The sequence below is a fragment of the Tachyglossus aculeatus genome, chromosome X3 (genome assembly GCF_015852505.1).
Source record: "Tachyglossus aculeatus isolate mTacAcu1 chromosome X3, mTacAcu1.pri, whole genome shotgun sequence".
Classification (NCBI taxonomy): Eukaryota; Metazoa; Chordata; class Mammalia; order Monotremata; family Tachyglossidae; genus Tachyglossus; species Tachyglossus aculeatus.
In genome coordinates this window covers 2,740,769-2,756,884 of record NC_052099.1, presented here as the reverse complement: position 1 = coordinate 2,756,884, position 16,116 = coordinate 2,740,769, and the positions used below count along the sequence as shown (strand labels likewise).

The following is a 16,116-nucleotide window of genomic DNA, read 5'->3' as shown; positions in this document are numbered from 1 at the left end:
GAAGCCACTGGTTTGGGAGTAGCAGAGTAGCCGCCCACCTGTCGATTCAACGTGTTGCTCTCCTCGGAGTAAGATATCGGGCAGGTGGACCTGCGGGCCAACAACCAGGGCCTCTTACAAGTCCAACTCCTTCTCAATGATTTAGAAATCAGTGAAAGTCCCAAACTCTAGCTAATCCTGCTCAGGTACATTTCTCTACATTTACACATTTTTCGCCAACAGACACCTGAACCCAAGTTTGAAAGTCATTTTATTTTAAGGTGGGCAGTCATCATTTGCTCCAACAGCCATCTGAAGCCAATAGTCCTGATTACTAAAAATGACAAAATTGTATAAATTTTCTCCCCCCTTTTGGAATCCGTGTTCGCTTTCTCTCCAAGAAACGGGACTATCGGCAAATCCCTGCACAGACAGCGAGACCCACGAGGTGAACTTTGGTTCATCAAAATAGTGACTGAAAGAGAGAAAAACAAATTTTACCACTCAGGTACTATGGAGAAATCATTTTTGTAATGTTCTAAAGAAACTTAAATTGTAGCTTTCTAGAAGACAGTGCATTACAACTATTGATGCCCTGGTGTAAAAACAATAAACATAAATTAACGTATTCATCTAAAACGGGCACCAAGCCCCAGCAAAGGACACAGGGATAAATTTCCTCCTTGGGCATTTAACTCCACAGCTGCTACCATTTTCAGAATCTGTTCTGATTAAAACACCGTAAAATAACTGCTCTAGTCTTCAGTAGATCCACATTTCTATTAATGAAAGTAAAAGTACCAATCTACCAGGAGAAACAACAAAATATACAAAAAGGACGCAAAACAATTTTAAAAAGCCAATCAAACGCACTCAAATAAAGACACGGAAGGCCCTCCTTGCCCGTAATTAAAGGGTCTCGAAACAACGGCTCCTGTCAGGGCCCCATTTACAGTGAAGTCCCAAGAGGCGTGTGAAATTCTCTCTTGGGCAGTGCTGGGCATCCAAACATCCGGTCGGAATAAAAATGTTCCTTGTGCCGAATCCTGGGAGGGCAGGGTGAACCGGTTTTTTTGAAGCAAATGAATGCTTCTATAGCGCCAAATCATTGGAAAAGCTCATTTAGCTCCAACAAGTGAGAGTTTCTCCTCAAAGAAGAAGCATGTTCTCTCCTCCTTTCCCCACCGTTGGACTAACTCTGCCATTGGGCCTTATTGCCTCAGCATGCCAGTCGGGGGGTGGGATTTGCAAGCCCAGTGGCCCAGGTTGCCCCCAAAAGGGACAAAGCCTGCTGGAAAGCAGACTTCCTGGAAGACGCCCGTGGCTCCTTGTGGCTTCCACAAGGGAGGGCCGAGGGAAGGCGGTCCAGGAGCGCGGCGGAGGCTCCGGGCCTGAACGGAGAAGGGGCACAGTAAAGCTGCCCTCCCCAGCCCACTCGGCTCCTGCTACACGGCACAGGGCAGAGCTTGTCGACGGCCATTCTTAACCGTACAGAACGGAGGCCCCCCACACACATCCTCGGGCCACAGAGGTGGGATAAGACATAGAGACCAAAGAGGAGCCCTCCCGCTGGCCAGGACTGCAAGGCCCACCACTTGGAAGGCCCGGGTGGGCCTCGCGGCGGCCCAAGGAGCCCTGCCACAGAGGGATAAGAGAAACCGACAGAAAGGCCACGGGTTCCCGGCAAGAGAGCGCTTACCGCAGCTGCTCCAATAACAGGCATATCGTCTGAGGAAGTATGAAACCGGTGACCGTACACAAATGAGCCTTCCCCACCTCCATGCTCGGCTGCGAACAGCAATACGTTGACAAGAAATTGAAGGACTGATTGTCCCTGCCACGAAGGAAAAACAGACAGGTCTGGATCGGCTCTGTTGCAGTGCATTAAGAGCAACTGCAAAAGACGCGGGACACGCAGAATTAGGGCCAATTCAGATACCTACATGTCGACGTTATTAAAGACAGCGCCGAGCCAGTCAAAAACTTCCTGTGCGCTGCAGGATTCTTCCGGCTTTCCCCTCAGCTCGTTACTTTGAAGCACCGGACACTGCAGATCTTTGAGCGAACTTACTGTTATTTTTGGCTGGTGCGCCTGAATCTGGTACGTGGAAAAATACGACATCAGCGTTGATTCTTCTCCACCTAAACGCCACAAAAAGTTGTTGGAGAGTTGCAACCCTAAACACACCAAGTACTGGAACCCCCGAAACCTTTCACGCTCTTTTAGACTGAGCCCACTGTTGGGTAGGGACTGTCTCTATATGTTGCCAACTCGTACTTCCCATGCGCTTAGTCCAGTGCTCTGCACACGTAAGCGCTCAATAAATACGACTGATGATGATGACTTGTGTTGGGACAGACGGGGAGGGGAGCTGCCCGAGTCTGCGCTCGCATTTGAGTCATTTAGCGCTACTCACTGATCCGCTCCCAAACCTCTAAGTATGTTCATCTTCCTTCCTTCCTTGGAAAAGAAGGGACCGTTGTTGGGTAGAGACCGTCTCTATATGTCGCCAACTTGTACTTCCCAAGCGCTTAGTACAGTGCTCTGCACACAGTAAGCGCTCAATAAATACGATTGAATGAATGAAAGAATTCCGGTCCCTGTCCCACATGGGGCTCACAGTCTCAGAAGTAGGGAGGAAGAGGAATTTCACCCCCATTTTACAGATGGTGAAACTGAAGCACAGAGAAGTGACTTGCCCAAAGTCACGAAGCGGGCAAGTGGCAGAGCCGGGACTGGAACCCAGGTCCTCTGACTCCCAAGCCCACGCTCTTTCCTCTACACCCCGGGCGCTTCTCGAGGCGGGGAAGGACAAGGGACATGCGGGAGCCTTTATTTGGCAAGGCAAATTTTACAGGTCTTGAGAAGCGTTACGGTCCTCGTGGAAAGAGCACAAGCCTGAGAGTCACAGAACCGAGGGTCTAATCCCGGCTCCACCATTTGCCTGCTGTGTGACTGCGGCTAAGTCACTTCTCTGTGACTCGGTTTCCTCCTCTATAAGATTCCGAGTCCAACTGGGCAGAGACTGTGGCCAACCTGATTATCTTGTACCTACCCCCGGTGCTCAGTACAAGGCTTGGAAAATAGGAAGGACTTAACAAGTACCCTAATTATTTGACATCCCATCGTGTTTGGTTCTGCAGGAATCGGTGACCCATGACAACAAAGACACTTCCCTCCTACACTCCCCCCTTGTTTTTGAGCTCCTTCTGATGGACGGCACCAAAGTGACAGATTACAGCCACCCACTCCACGCAATTCAACAAGGAAATCTTGAACGCACCCGTCCCAGTCTGTAAAGACTCATACATTCAACTGTGACCACCAGCCAAGCCTGTTTGTCATACGGCACACACGCGGAAACAGAAGCCCAGGTACCAAAGGGTTTCATTTTAAAACCAGTAACTTTGCTGCACTTTCCATCATTTGGCCATTAGGTCCCAGTCCACAACTGCTTCCTTCTCTCCTGCTCCATTCTAACTTCCGGAAACTGCCCTGCAGGGAATTCTCAATACCTGTATGATGCCAAGCGAAAAGGAAGTCAAACTTCAATGGCTTCTTTTCTTTCAAGGCCCAGACGGCTCTTTTATACTTCTTGGTCTCGGGATTAAAGGAGTCGTCAGTCAGTTCAATGGCAACAACTTTCAAAGAAAGAAGGAAAAAGCACAAGTTTACAAGAAGCATTCTCCTCACTCAAGTTTTACCACAGAGAAAGTGGTATGTTGAAAGTTGCAAAGGGTAAACAAATCATAAACATAATAAATGGCATCTAAAATTTTCACCCATTAGAAATGCTAGAGAAGAACTTTCAATTATGTGCTTTATTCTGTTTACAAAAAGATTCCTACCAAACTGCACAACCAATACAGAACACAAACCCTGCTGTTCATGAATAAAAGTATTCTTTATATCTAGCTTTTTGTTGTCCACGGCCAGTAATTTAAACCATTCACCAACTGGGTCCCAACCACGTTCCATAATAATAATGATTTGTCACGCAATTATCACGTGCCAAGATGCAAGATAATCGGATCAGACGTAGGTCCTTTCCCACAAGGGGTTCACAGACTAAGGGGAGAAGAAAGACAGATATTCAATTCCCACTTTACAGATGAAGACACTGAGGCATAGAAGTTAAATGTCTTGCCCAAATTCACCCATGAGGCAAGCGGCAGAGGCGGATTGATTCCCAGGACCGGGCATTTGCCACTAGGCCACACTGCTTCTCTACGTGGTTCGGGGCTTAGAGGCAACCTTGTTATTTTGGGACAGAAGCTTTTGAGTGGCCCCTCTGCGATTCTGATCATCATTCCAGCAGACAAGAGGTAGAACTGGGATCAGAACCCAGCTCTCCTAACTTTGCCACCTGCCTGCTCTGTGACCTTGGGCAAATCACTTGCTTCTTAGTGCCTCAGTTGTCTCACCTGTAAAATGGGGATTCAGTACCTGGTCGCCGTAGACTGAGCCCCATCTGGGACGGGGACCACATCAGACCTGATCACCTTTTATTTACCCCTGAGCTCAGTACAGTGTTTGGCACAAACTAAGTGCTTACTTAACACATACCACACAGTTATTATTCACTATTATTCCCAGGGCTGTTACCTATCCATCTGTCAAGACTGCTCCTTACTTGTACATATCTATCCTATTTATTTTATTTTGTTAGTATGTTTGGTTTTGTTCTCTGTCTCCCCCTTTTAGACTGTGAACCCACTGTTGGGTAGGGACTGTCTCTATATGTTGCCAACTTGTACTTCCCAAGCGCTTAGTACAGTGCTCTGCACACAGTAAGCGCTCAATAAATACGATTGATTGCTCCTCTATATTCAATTCTACAGGATGGACCAAAAAAACCCGCCCCCCCCCCAAAAAACTATACCCCATTTAAAACTGAAATAAAAAATTAATGGGTTGTAGTGATTTACACAAAACTCTGACTCGGATTTAAAATGTGAAATATTTTCGCCTGGAACCTTTAGAGGCCTAAATCTTTGTATAGGAGTTTACGTTTCTGTGGGCACCAGGGGTAAATTCCTTCGATCGGTGTTTCATCCGGAGTCCGTTCTCGGACGCTGGAAATTCATTTCCGCGTTGGTTGTGCTACCGTGCCTCTCCTAGCGGTAAAGGTCTATGCCCTCACGCAAGATCCTTCCCCTCTGTCCTTCGACTGCCCCGGTCAGTCTCTCCCCCCACTCCCGCACTCATACTGCTGAGCATATTGGGCAGAAATCCCCAAACTCGGCTGACTTGGGCCATTTTCCCTCGAGCACGCCCCGTCTTCTGCTCAGCACTACTACTCAACCTCCCTCGACTCCCAGGCGCACAGCCTTCACCAACCAATCCAGGCCTCTAACTCAATCACCGGTGCTATTTACTGAGCACTTGCTGTGTGCCTCTACTGTACTAAGTCTTCACTGACTCCACCACATTTCCCAGTTCCCTTTCCTGCTCAAATTCCTCGAGAAGATACAGGCTTGGGAGCCTAGTGACCTGGGTTCCAGTCCCGGCTCTGCCACGTGGCTGCGTACGACCTATGGCAAGTCACTTAACTGCTCTGTGCCTCAGTTTCCTCACCTGTAAAGCGAGGACTAAAGACTTGTTTTCCTGCTCCCTCAGACTTTGAGCCCCATGTGGTCCACGTCTGATCTTTCTGTATTGCAGCTAACCCAGCTTTAAGGCAGTGTTTCGTTCATAGTAATAATAATTATGGTATTTGCACAGTGCTTACTCTAGGTCAAGCAGTGTACTAAGCTCTTTAGCAGATACACGATGATAATGAGGTCCCACACAGGGCTCAGGGTTTCAGTAGGAGGGAGAACAGGTATAGCCCGTTTTGCAGATGTGATGAAGTGACTTGCCCAAGGTCACACAGCAGGTAAGTGGCCGAGCCGGGATTGGCACCCAGGCCCGTGCTCTTCCCACGAGGCCAGGCTGCTTCAAGCACTTAAGTAATCACTTACAAATGCTACAGTTATTAAGGGCCTGGGCGCTTTACTTTTATGAGAATAAAAACTGTGGCATTTGTTAAGCGCTTCCTATGGGCCAACAACTGTTCTGAGCCCTAGGACAGATAAAAGGTAATCAGGTTGGGCACAGTCCCTGTCCCACGTAGGGGTCACAGTCTGAATCCCCATTGTCCAGATGAGCTAACTGGGGCACAGAGGAGTGAAGTGACTCGCCCAAGGTCACACAGTCGACAAGTGGCAGAGCCGGGATTAGAACCCACACCTACTGACCCCTCCTCCCCCTCCCCATCCCCTCTGCCTTACCTCCTTCCCCTCCCCACAGCACCTGTATATATGTATATATGTTTGTACGTATTTATTACTCTATTTTATTTGTACATATTTATTCTGTTTATTTTATTTTGTTAACATGTTTTGTTTTGTTGTCTGTCTCCCCCTTCTAGACTGTGAGCCCACTGTTGGGTAGGGACCGTCTCTATATGCTGCCAACTTGTACTTCCCAAGCGCTTAGTACGGTGCTCTGCACACAGTAAGCGCTCAATAAATACGACTGGATGAATGAATGACCCCCAAGCCTGTGCTCTTGCCACTAGGCCACGTTGCTTCCCCATACGTTCCCGAGCACCTAATACAGGGCTGGGCACGGAATAAATCAATGTAAGTTGATCAACTGGCTGTTTAAACAAATCGAATGATTCAAACACTTACTGTATCTCATGGCTTTTCTCCCAGAATATTGAGACGGGCGGCCTTGGAGTCCAAGTTCTTCATAAGTGTCTTTGTCCAGGGACAAAATGAGTCTCCCTATAGCAAATTACGATTCACATGAGAACTATGATAAAAATCATATATAACAGTTTTCATTTAGTTAAACCTGAGTAAAAGAAACCAACTCTTCAGACGTTTCGCATCCTTCCGATTAAAAATACGATTACCCGTTGGCAGCACCGCAACTGTGTTATCCTGGTCGATATTTGTATTGTAGGTCAGGGCGTAGCAAGGACCTGAAACGGGACAGGAGACGTAGTTATAAAAACCGGCTACACACAAAGACACCGGCAGTATTTCTTTCGGACTCCGCAAAGACCAACAAAACGCTTCAGCCCCCTCGGATTCCCTAAAGGCGACCCAGCACCCGGGCCCGGCAGGCAACCAGGAAACTGAACCCTTAACTTGCTCACCGACTTTCCAGCTCCCTCACCGGAATCAAAAAATCAGGGAGAGGAAGGCAGGACTGGAGTCAAAACGATAGAGATCGTTACTATTATTATTAGCGAGATTACCAAAGGTTAAGGAGCATAGCCTCTTACTTATGGAAAGACAAGGAAAAGCCTGTTTTGTCACTTGGAGTTTTGAATAGCCAGTCAGCTCGTGAAGTGATTGGTTCCAATTTAGAGCTTAGGGAAAAATTCTCATTTGTGAACCAAGATACACGTCTCCCTGCGTGTCACCGTTTTTAGTATACCTCACTCTATCATTATTATTATAAATCGTCATTTATAATAATGTCATTCTTCCCTTCAAGACTGTAAGCTTGTTGAGGGCAGGGAATGTGTCCAACTCTGTTGTATTTTGTTCTCCCAAGCACTTCGTACAGGGCTCTGCAAATAGTAAGCGTTCAATAAATACCAGTGATCGACTGATAACGAGGGCGCTGCCTTTTTGCCAAATCCCACATTCAGGAAAACTCATCGACACCATACGCGTGTGCAGGCATTACTCCCCAAACCGCTTCCCAGCCAATCGACTGCTAAATTCTTCCTCCAAAGCAGATCCTGCATCCTCCCCTTCCTCTTCATCCAAACCACCACCAACCTGGTCCAAGCCCTCACCTAACCAGGGCTAGTCTCCTCTGTCGGCCTTCTCGTCGGTCTCCCTACCGCCAATCTCTTCCCTTTTCGGTCTGCTGAAACGTCGTCGTTCAGCTCACGACTCTACACTTTTCAAAATCTTTCAGTGGTTGCTCATCTCCCTCCCCCAAAAACACAAATTCCTTACCGCTGGCTTCCAGGGTTTCCCCAGATCTCTCCATTTTACCTTGCAGTTCTCTTCCCCACTACTACCCAGCTCACATTCTTCATTCCATACAGGCTCATTTCAATTAACCAGTTATTGAGCGCTTTCAATGTGCAGAGCACTGCCCTGTTTGGGAGAGTACAATCCGACAGAGGTGGTAGAAGCGTTCCCTGCACATAAGAAGCTTACAGTTCCTCGTTCTTGCCTCATCCATCTCTAACTCCTAACTTAAGCGCTTTCCCCTGGCTTGGAATTTCTCCTCCGCTCCCTAAATCCGTCAGATCCCGGCCCTCCCTCACCGTCGGCAATGCCCTCATATAAGTCCACCTCCAACACGCCTTTCCTTGTTAACTCCCAACACCTCAACTCATGTTGGGAGGCAGGTGGCCCAGTGGAAAGAGTCCATCAGGGTTCTAGCCCCAGCCCTACAAATGGCCTGTGTGCCCTGGGGCAGTTCACTTAAATGGTCTGGGACCCACTTTTCTTTTTTATTTTTCCACTTGCAAAATGGGGATAAGAAAATATCGTGAGCCATTTGTACGACAGGGCCTGTGTCCAACCTTATAATCTCGCAGACACTCAGCTCTTAATATATGTCCTAATTATTATAAATCCACATCCACCACTTATCTGTAACCACTTTTACTCAGACTGTAAGCTCAGCGTGGGTAGGGAATGCGCCTACCAACTCCGTCGTACTGTACTCTCCCGAGCGCTTAGTATAAGTGCTATGCACCCAGTAAGCACTTAATAAATATCACTGATAGACTGACTATCCGATTTCCAGCATCTGCCATTATATGTGCATGGTACGATATGCCAAGCACTGTTCTAAGCCCAGAGGCCTAGAGAAGTTAAATGACTTGCCCAGGGTCACACAGCAGACTCGTGGTGGAGCCGGGATTAGAACCCAGGTCCTTCTGACTCCCGGGCCCGGGCTCTAGCCACCAGGCCAAGCTGCTTCGGTTCAGGTGTACAATCGATAACTTGTTCTGATGCTATCACTTGTAAATATTTGTATATTAAAGAGGAAGTTCCTTGTTGGCAGAGAACTCGTCTGTATTTCTGCTGTACTTTCCCAAGTCCTTAGAACAGGGGTTATTCAATACATACCATTACTCCCACTACGACACATCCATTTCACTTGCAATAAAGTAGAAGTTAGCTACCCTGCGGGGTAACCTCTCTGACTCTTCAAGTGGATATGCTGTTCCGACATACAATGCTTTGACTCAAGATACAGTTTTCAGGAACCAAGAGTCCAGGGCACTACCTGAACGTCGTGGTTTTAATTAGCAGCAAAACCATGCTTTTAATTGGGGGAGTTCATTCCATTCATAGCTATATATATGGCCAAGTATATCTTTGGCCTATATATCTATATGTATTGGCCAAAAACAATTGATTCTTTAACATCGTTTTCAGTACTCTTACAAGCAGCTAGCAATAGCTGGGATATGTTAATAGCATAGGGAACCTTTGAGCTCTCTAAATAAAAGGTGTTACATAATTCAAATAATCTCCCCATACACAGTGGCACTTCTTTCTTAATTCTTGTTTTTTAGATAAATGCTGCCCTGGAGTTGCATGACTTTATTAATCAGAGTCCCAGAGTCTCTGTGGAGGAGAAGGGGATAAAGTGAAGGATGACGAGAGAGAGTCGCTATCCCGGTAAAAACATTATCTGAAGACAAGTAAACAAGCTGTCTAGAAGAACTACATTTAGTTTTTCATTCCACTAGCATTCACAGAAACCACTGACCTTTCTTCACAAAGGTGCTGATAAATTCATGATCGACTAATTCATGAAGAGATAAGTTCTTCACCAGGTAATAAGGTCCACTATCCGTGACGATATTTTTCAGCTCTTTTGGTGGTACCACACAATCAGGAATCAGAAGAGACACCTATTCGCATGAGAAATCCAGATAGTATTTTTTTTTTCCATAGCAAACTATCCATTATAACCACGCCTACCAGCCCCCGGCAGAAATTGTGTTTGGAGTGTTTAAAAAGCAGATTTTTTTTTTAAATCAAGTCTTCTTTCTCCCCCTCTAGACCGTAAATTCACTGTGGGCAGGGAACTTGCCTACTAACTCTGTTATGTTGTACTCTCCTTAAGTGCTCTGCACACAGTGAGCGAGTGATTGATTCTTCGTATTGCACTCCTCCCACTTAGTCCATCAGTCGGTGGCATTTACTGAGTGTCTATTGCGTGCAAAAAACTGTAGTGAGGACTTGGGCGAGTACAGTGGAGGTAAGAGGCATAGTTTCTGCTCCCAAGGAGCTCAATCAAATGGAGACATTTAAAATAAGGGGAGGTAGGAGAGAGAAATGGAGCTACAACGGAAACCATTAATGCCCCGTCTCTTTCCTCTCTTGCCCTGATGACATTCCCAACTACTCTTTTCTACACCTGCCCACATGTTTCGTTGTCTGTCTCCCCCTTCTAGACTGTGAGCCCGTTGTTGGGTGGAGACTGTCTCTACATGTTGCCAACTTGTACTTCTCAAGCGCTTAGTACAGTGCTCTGCACACAGTAAGTGCTCAATAAATCAATCAATCGCATTTATTAAGCACTTACTGTGTGCAGAGCACTGTACTAAGCGCTTCAATAAATACAACTGAATGAATGACTGAAAGTAAAAGCATCAAGCGTGAGCTCCCTGTAGTTTCCCCTCACCTGTTCAACTTCCTCCCACCCCCACATCTATTCCCTCATAGTTCTTAGCCCCCTCTGCTTTTGAAAAATCTACCCTCTTTTCCTGTGCCTCTGACCCCGACATCCCTGTTCCCTTTCTGAGAAGCAGTGTGGCCTAGAGGACAGAGCACAGGCCTGGAAATCAGAAGGACCTGGGTTCTAAGCCCGGCTCCACCACTTTGCTGTGTGACCTTGGGTAAGTCACTTAACTTCTCTGTGCCTCGGTTCCCTCATCTGTAAAATGGGGATTCAGTCGGTGAGCCCCATATGGGACAGGGACTGTGTCCAACCTGATTACCTTATACCTATCCAAGTGCTTAGAACAGCACCTGGCACATAGTAAGTGCTTAATACCATAAAAAAAATTCATGTCCAAAACAAAACTCCCCATCTTCCTAGCCAAACCTTTTCTTCCCCTACAACTCTCCCATCACTACAGACACCACCACCTTCCTCTCTGTCTCACAAGCCCACAACCTTGGCTTTATCCTCAACTCACCTCTCTCACTCAACCCACATTCAGTCTGTCACCAAACCTTGTCGGTTCTACCGTCGCAACATCCCTAGAATCCATCTCTTCCTCTCCACCCTAACTGCTACCACGCTGACCCAAGTACTTATCATATCCCTCTGTTTATTTTGCTAATTATGTGCATAGATCTATAATTCTATTTATCTATTTTGATGCTATTGATGCCTGGCCACTTGTTTTGTTGTCTGTCTCCCCCCTTCTCGACTCTGAGCCCATTGTTGGGTAGGGAATGTCTCTATTGCTGAGTTGTACTTTCCAAGCGCTTAGAACACACACAGTAAGCGCTCAATAAATACGACTGAATGAATGAATCCTTCTGCACCCTTGGAATTCACCCCATCCTCTGCCCCACAGCACTTATATACTTATCTGTAAATTATTTATTTATACTAATGGCTCTTTTCCCCTCTAAACTGTAAGGTTCTGTGAGCAGAAAATGCGTCGGCCAACTCTACTGTATTCTTTATGCTTTGCATAAAATACAATTTACTGAACCGCCTCGACTACTGAATCACCCTCCTGGCTGACCTCCCTGTCTCTAGTCTTTTCCCTCTCCAGTCCACACTTCACTCAGCTGTCCTGATCAGTTTTCTTAAAAAAAAAAAAAAACCCAAAAAACCATTCTACACACTCCTTGAAAACCTCTGCCTCCAACAGAAACTCCTAACCACTGGCACTCAATAGGTTCCCTCCCACCTACATAACATCACTCATTCTCCACAGGGCCTGTGTCCATCCTGATTACCTTGGATCTACGCCAGTGCTTGGCACACAATAAGCACTTACCAAGTACCATTATTATTAATTATTATCCACCACAAGCACATCCTTACCCGAGAGGCCTCTACCTTTACTCTGCTAAATTTATTGACTCCTATGCCCACCGCCTGCCCCAATTATTCCAGATTTGGTCCAACCCCCGTCCCACACAAGCTATTTTACCCCCCCTTTAACAGGTGAGGAAACTGAGACTTGCCACGTGGGCCAGCCTGATGGCCTTGTGTCCTCCCCAGCGCTTAGAACAGTGCTCTGCACATAGTAAGCGCTTAACAAATACCACCATTATTATTATATTCCAGCCCTGGGGTTTTCCCAGTAGGCCCCATCCCACTCGGGCTGCGGCCTGCCCCTCTGAGCAAGGATAATGCATGAGCTCCACATCCCGGTTTCCCTCTGGATGCCACTTAAAATTCCCGACTTGGAATTGCACCAACAGAAGGGAGAGGGAAGGGGGCAGCCCGAGGCATTATGGGAATTGTAGTTCCAGCCCCAACGCGCGCGCGCGCATGCGCTCTGGCTCCGCCCCCGCCAAAGAGCGCTCTCCAGGGTGCACGCGCTTTGGAGGAATTGCATCGTATTTACCGAGCGCTTACTGGGTCCAGGGCACTGTATTAAACGCTTGGAAAGTGCAACAAAGAGATTGGAGGCTCGGCAGCGGACTCACCCTGTAGTTGAAGTAATGCCTCTCCACGTGCTGCCGGTGCCGGGACTCGTCGTGCCCAAAATTGGATTTCTCGCACACCAGCAGGTGCCGCGGCGCCTCCCGTAGCCTGCGCAAGACGGACATGGTCCCTCCTTCGCCGCCGGTCCTCTGCCCGCCTTCCGCCCGGGACGCCGAGGCTGCCGCTTCCTTCAGCCCCGCCCTCGGTGACTGCCGCGCATGCCCAGTGCGGCAGGGGAACCCCCGCTAAGCCCACGTGGGCTTCCACCCCTGTCGGCCCCGCCCCCCGGAGGCTGCCGCGCATGCTCGGTGCGGCGACCCCCGCTAGTCCACGTGGGCTTCCACCCCTGCCGGCCCCGCCCTCGGCGACTGCTGCGCATGCTCAGTGCGGCGACCCCCCCCCCCGCTAGTCCACGTGGGCTCCCACCCCTGCCGGCCCCGCCCTCGGCGACTGCTGCGCATGCTCAGTGCGGCGACCCCCCCCCCCCGCTAGTCCACGTGGGCTCCCACCCCTGCCGGCCCCGCCCTCGGCGCCTGCCGCGCATGCTCAGTGCGGCGAGCCTCCGCTAGTCCACGTGACCTCCCGCTCCTGTCGACCCCGCCCTCGGCGCCTTCCGCGCATGCGCAGTGCGGCGACCCCCGCTAGTCCACGTGACCTCCCGCTCCTGTCGGCCCCGCCCTCGGCGCCTGCTGCGCATGCTCAGTGCGGTGGGCGGCAGGGGAACCATCGCTAGGCCCACGTGGACTTCCACCTCTGCCCTGGAATAATAATAGTAATAATAATAATGATAATAATAATAGCATTTATTAAGCGCTTACTATGTGCAGAGCACTGTTCTAAGCGCTGGGGGGATACAAGGTGATCAAGTTGCCCCACGGGGGGCTCACAGTCTTAATCCCCATTTTACAGATGAGGTAACTGAGGCTCAGAGAAGTGAAGTGACTTGCCCAAGGTCACACAGCAGACAGGTGGCGGAGTCGGGATTCGAACCCATGACCTCTATATAATATAATATAATGACCTCTAATACAATATTATTATATTATATTATTATTATGTAATAATAATAATAATAATGGTGTCTGCTAAGTGCTTAACTCTGTGCCGGGCACTGTACTAACCGCTGGGGTGCGTCCAAGGAGTCCCACGTGGGGCTCACGGTCTCAATCCCCATTTTACAGATGAGGAAACTGAGGCACAGAGATGTTAGGTGACTTGCCCAAAGTCACACTGCAGACCGGGGCAGAGACAGGATTGGAACCCAGGTCCTCTGACTCCTGTGCTCTTTCCATGAGGCCACCCAGGTAAAGAAATCAACGTTTCCCCTCACATCAAGCTATAGTGTTTCACACAGTAAGCGTTCAGTACATACAATTGAATGAGTGAATGAATATATTGTTTGCTAATTCTGTTGCATAGTATTTTCCCAAGCCCTTAGTGCTCTGCATCTACTGAGTGCTCAATAAATACCATTGATTGATTGATTTACTTAGTGCCTATTTTTAGTGCTCTGCATCTAGTGAGTGCTCAATAAATACCATTGATTGGTTGACTTAGTGCCTATTTTTAGTGTTCTGCCTCTAGTGAGTGCTTAATAAATACCATTGATTGATTGACTTAGTGCCTATTTTTAGTGCTCTGCATCTAGTTAGTGCTCAATAAATACCAATGATTGGTTTACTTAGTGTCTATTTTTAGTGTTCTGCATCTAGTTAGTGCTCAATAAATACCATTGATTGATTGACTTAGTGCCTATTTTTAGTGCTCTGCATCTAGTGAGTGCTCAACAAATACCATTGATTGATTTACTTAGTGTCTATTTTTAGTGCTCTGCATCTAGTGAGTGCTCAATAAATACCATTGACTGATTGATTTACTTTGTGCCTATTCCACTTGAATTAGTAGACATGATACCTGCCCCTAAGGAGTTTCCAGTCTAGGGCAAAAAAAACCCCCAGACATAACCTAGACCCTAAGCCTGGACCAGAAATGTTTTTTTCTGGTACTGTCATCAGTGCTTATGGCAACAGGGATCAATCAATCAATCAATCAATCATATTTATTGAGCGCTTACTGTGTGCAGAGCACTGTACTAAGCGCTTGGGAAGTACAAGTTGGTAACATATAGAGACAGTCCCTACCCAACAGTGGGCTCACAGTCTAGAAGGGGGAGACAGAGAACAAAACCAAACATACTAACAAAATAAAATAAATAGAATAGATATGTACAAGTACAATAAATAAATAAATAGAGTAATAAATATGTACAAACATATATACATATATACAGGTGCTGTGGGGAAGGGAAGGAGGTTCAAGTGTATTTATTAGATGAATCATATCCCATTAAAAGTGAAATGTATTCAGATTGTCTAAGATGGAGAGCTATTTTCTGTAACAGTTAATAATACAGGTAAAAGAAAATAGGAAGAAAATCTCCTTGACCCTCATGACCTTCTAGACTGTGAGCCCACTGTTGGGTAGGGACTGTCTCTATACGTTGCCAACTTGTACTTCCCAAGCGCTTAGTACAGTGCTCTGCACACAGTAAGTGCTCAATAAATACGATTGAATGAATGACAAAAATTCTATAGGCATCATTTCATAGGTTCAAGACCTTTCATTAGTGTCATGATTTACATTTTTTATACGCCAAATCATTATTACAATGGATATGCGATTGATTTATTCCAAAAATTCCTTTCAATCAGGGTTTCGTGTGCAATTGAAAGTTGGATTTTATTTTACTTGGTTTTTGCTTCATTTTAGTGCTTGATGCTGACCTTCCATTAAAGCGTTCTTGATTGATTGATAGGGGATTGTACGACATGGGAGAGTGCAGTAGATTCGATCCATTCCCTCAAGGGGCTTAAACTCCAACTCCAGGGGAGACAGACCTAATTTCAAAATAGGAAGAAATGCTTAAGTAGCGGGATATGTAAATGGATAGGGACAGAAGTGCAACAGTGTATGTCGCCAGCTTGTACTCCCCAAGCGCTTAGTACAGTGCTCTGCACACAGTAAGCGCTCAGATACGATTGAATGAATGAATGAATGAACAGGAGTCTGAGCACAAACGTGCTCGGATGGGCTGGGATGGAATTTGGAAGGATGTAACCTGTGGAAAAGAAAAATGAATTGGCCAAAACTTCTTGGAGGAAGTGAGATTCCCGAAGGGCATCCCCCCCAAGCACTAGCCCAAAAAGGCCCCCCGTCTCCCATGCTCAGCCTAGAGCCATTTCAGGCAGTTTAGGCCCAGTTGAGGCCGGGAACACGTCTATCAACTCTGTTGTGTGGTATTCCCCCGAGTGCTCAGCACAGTGCTCCGCACAAGGTAAGCATCTTACTAAGAGTTGGGGATTGGAGTGGAAAAGTGCAGAAGCAGAGCAAAATCGGGCAGTCAGCGGTGTTGGTTTCTTCAGCGCTTACAGCGTGCAGAGCACTGTACTAAGCGCTTGGGAAAATGCAGTACAATA

The 16,116-nt window shown here is 47.2% G+C and overlaps 1 protein-coding gene across 1 annotated transcript; it reads right to left on the bottom strand.

Moving 5' to 3' along the window:
- Positions 1-232: 232 nt before the first annotated feature.
- RPP40 (ribonuclease P/MRP subunit p40) lies at positions 233-12,813 on the bottom strand. The gene is made up of 8 exons (XM_038770365.1): positions 12,643-12,813; positions 9,728-9,872; positions 6,885-6,953; positions 6,658-6,753; positions 3,496-3,621; positions 1,923-2,121; positions 1,679-1,813; positions 233-454 (listed from the first exon to the last, which is right to left on the bottom strand). Exons 1-8 carry the CDS (start codon positions 12,763-12,765, stop codon positions 256-258), a joined length of 1,092 nt encoding a protein of 363 aa, XP_038626293.1. The 5' UTR covers positions 12,766-12,813; the 3' UTR covers positions 233-255.
- Positions 12,814-16,116: the final 3,303 nt, after the last annotated feature.

Bases quoted from the DNA above. Each gene is read 5' to 3' on its own strand.
- RPP40 (XM_038770365.1), bottom strand. From the start codon at position 12,765: ATGTCCGTCTTGCGCAGGCTACGGGAGGCGCCGCGGCACCTGCTGGTG. The intron at 6,954-9,727 runs GTCAGTGGTTTC...GTCCCGTTTCAG, and splicing joins CAGCACCTTTGTGAAGAAAG to GTCCTTGCTACGCCCTGACC. The intron at 6,754-6,884 runs GTAATCGTATTT...AATTTGCTATAG, and splicing joins AGTTGCGGTGCTGCCAACGG to GGAGACTCATTTTGTCCCTG.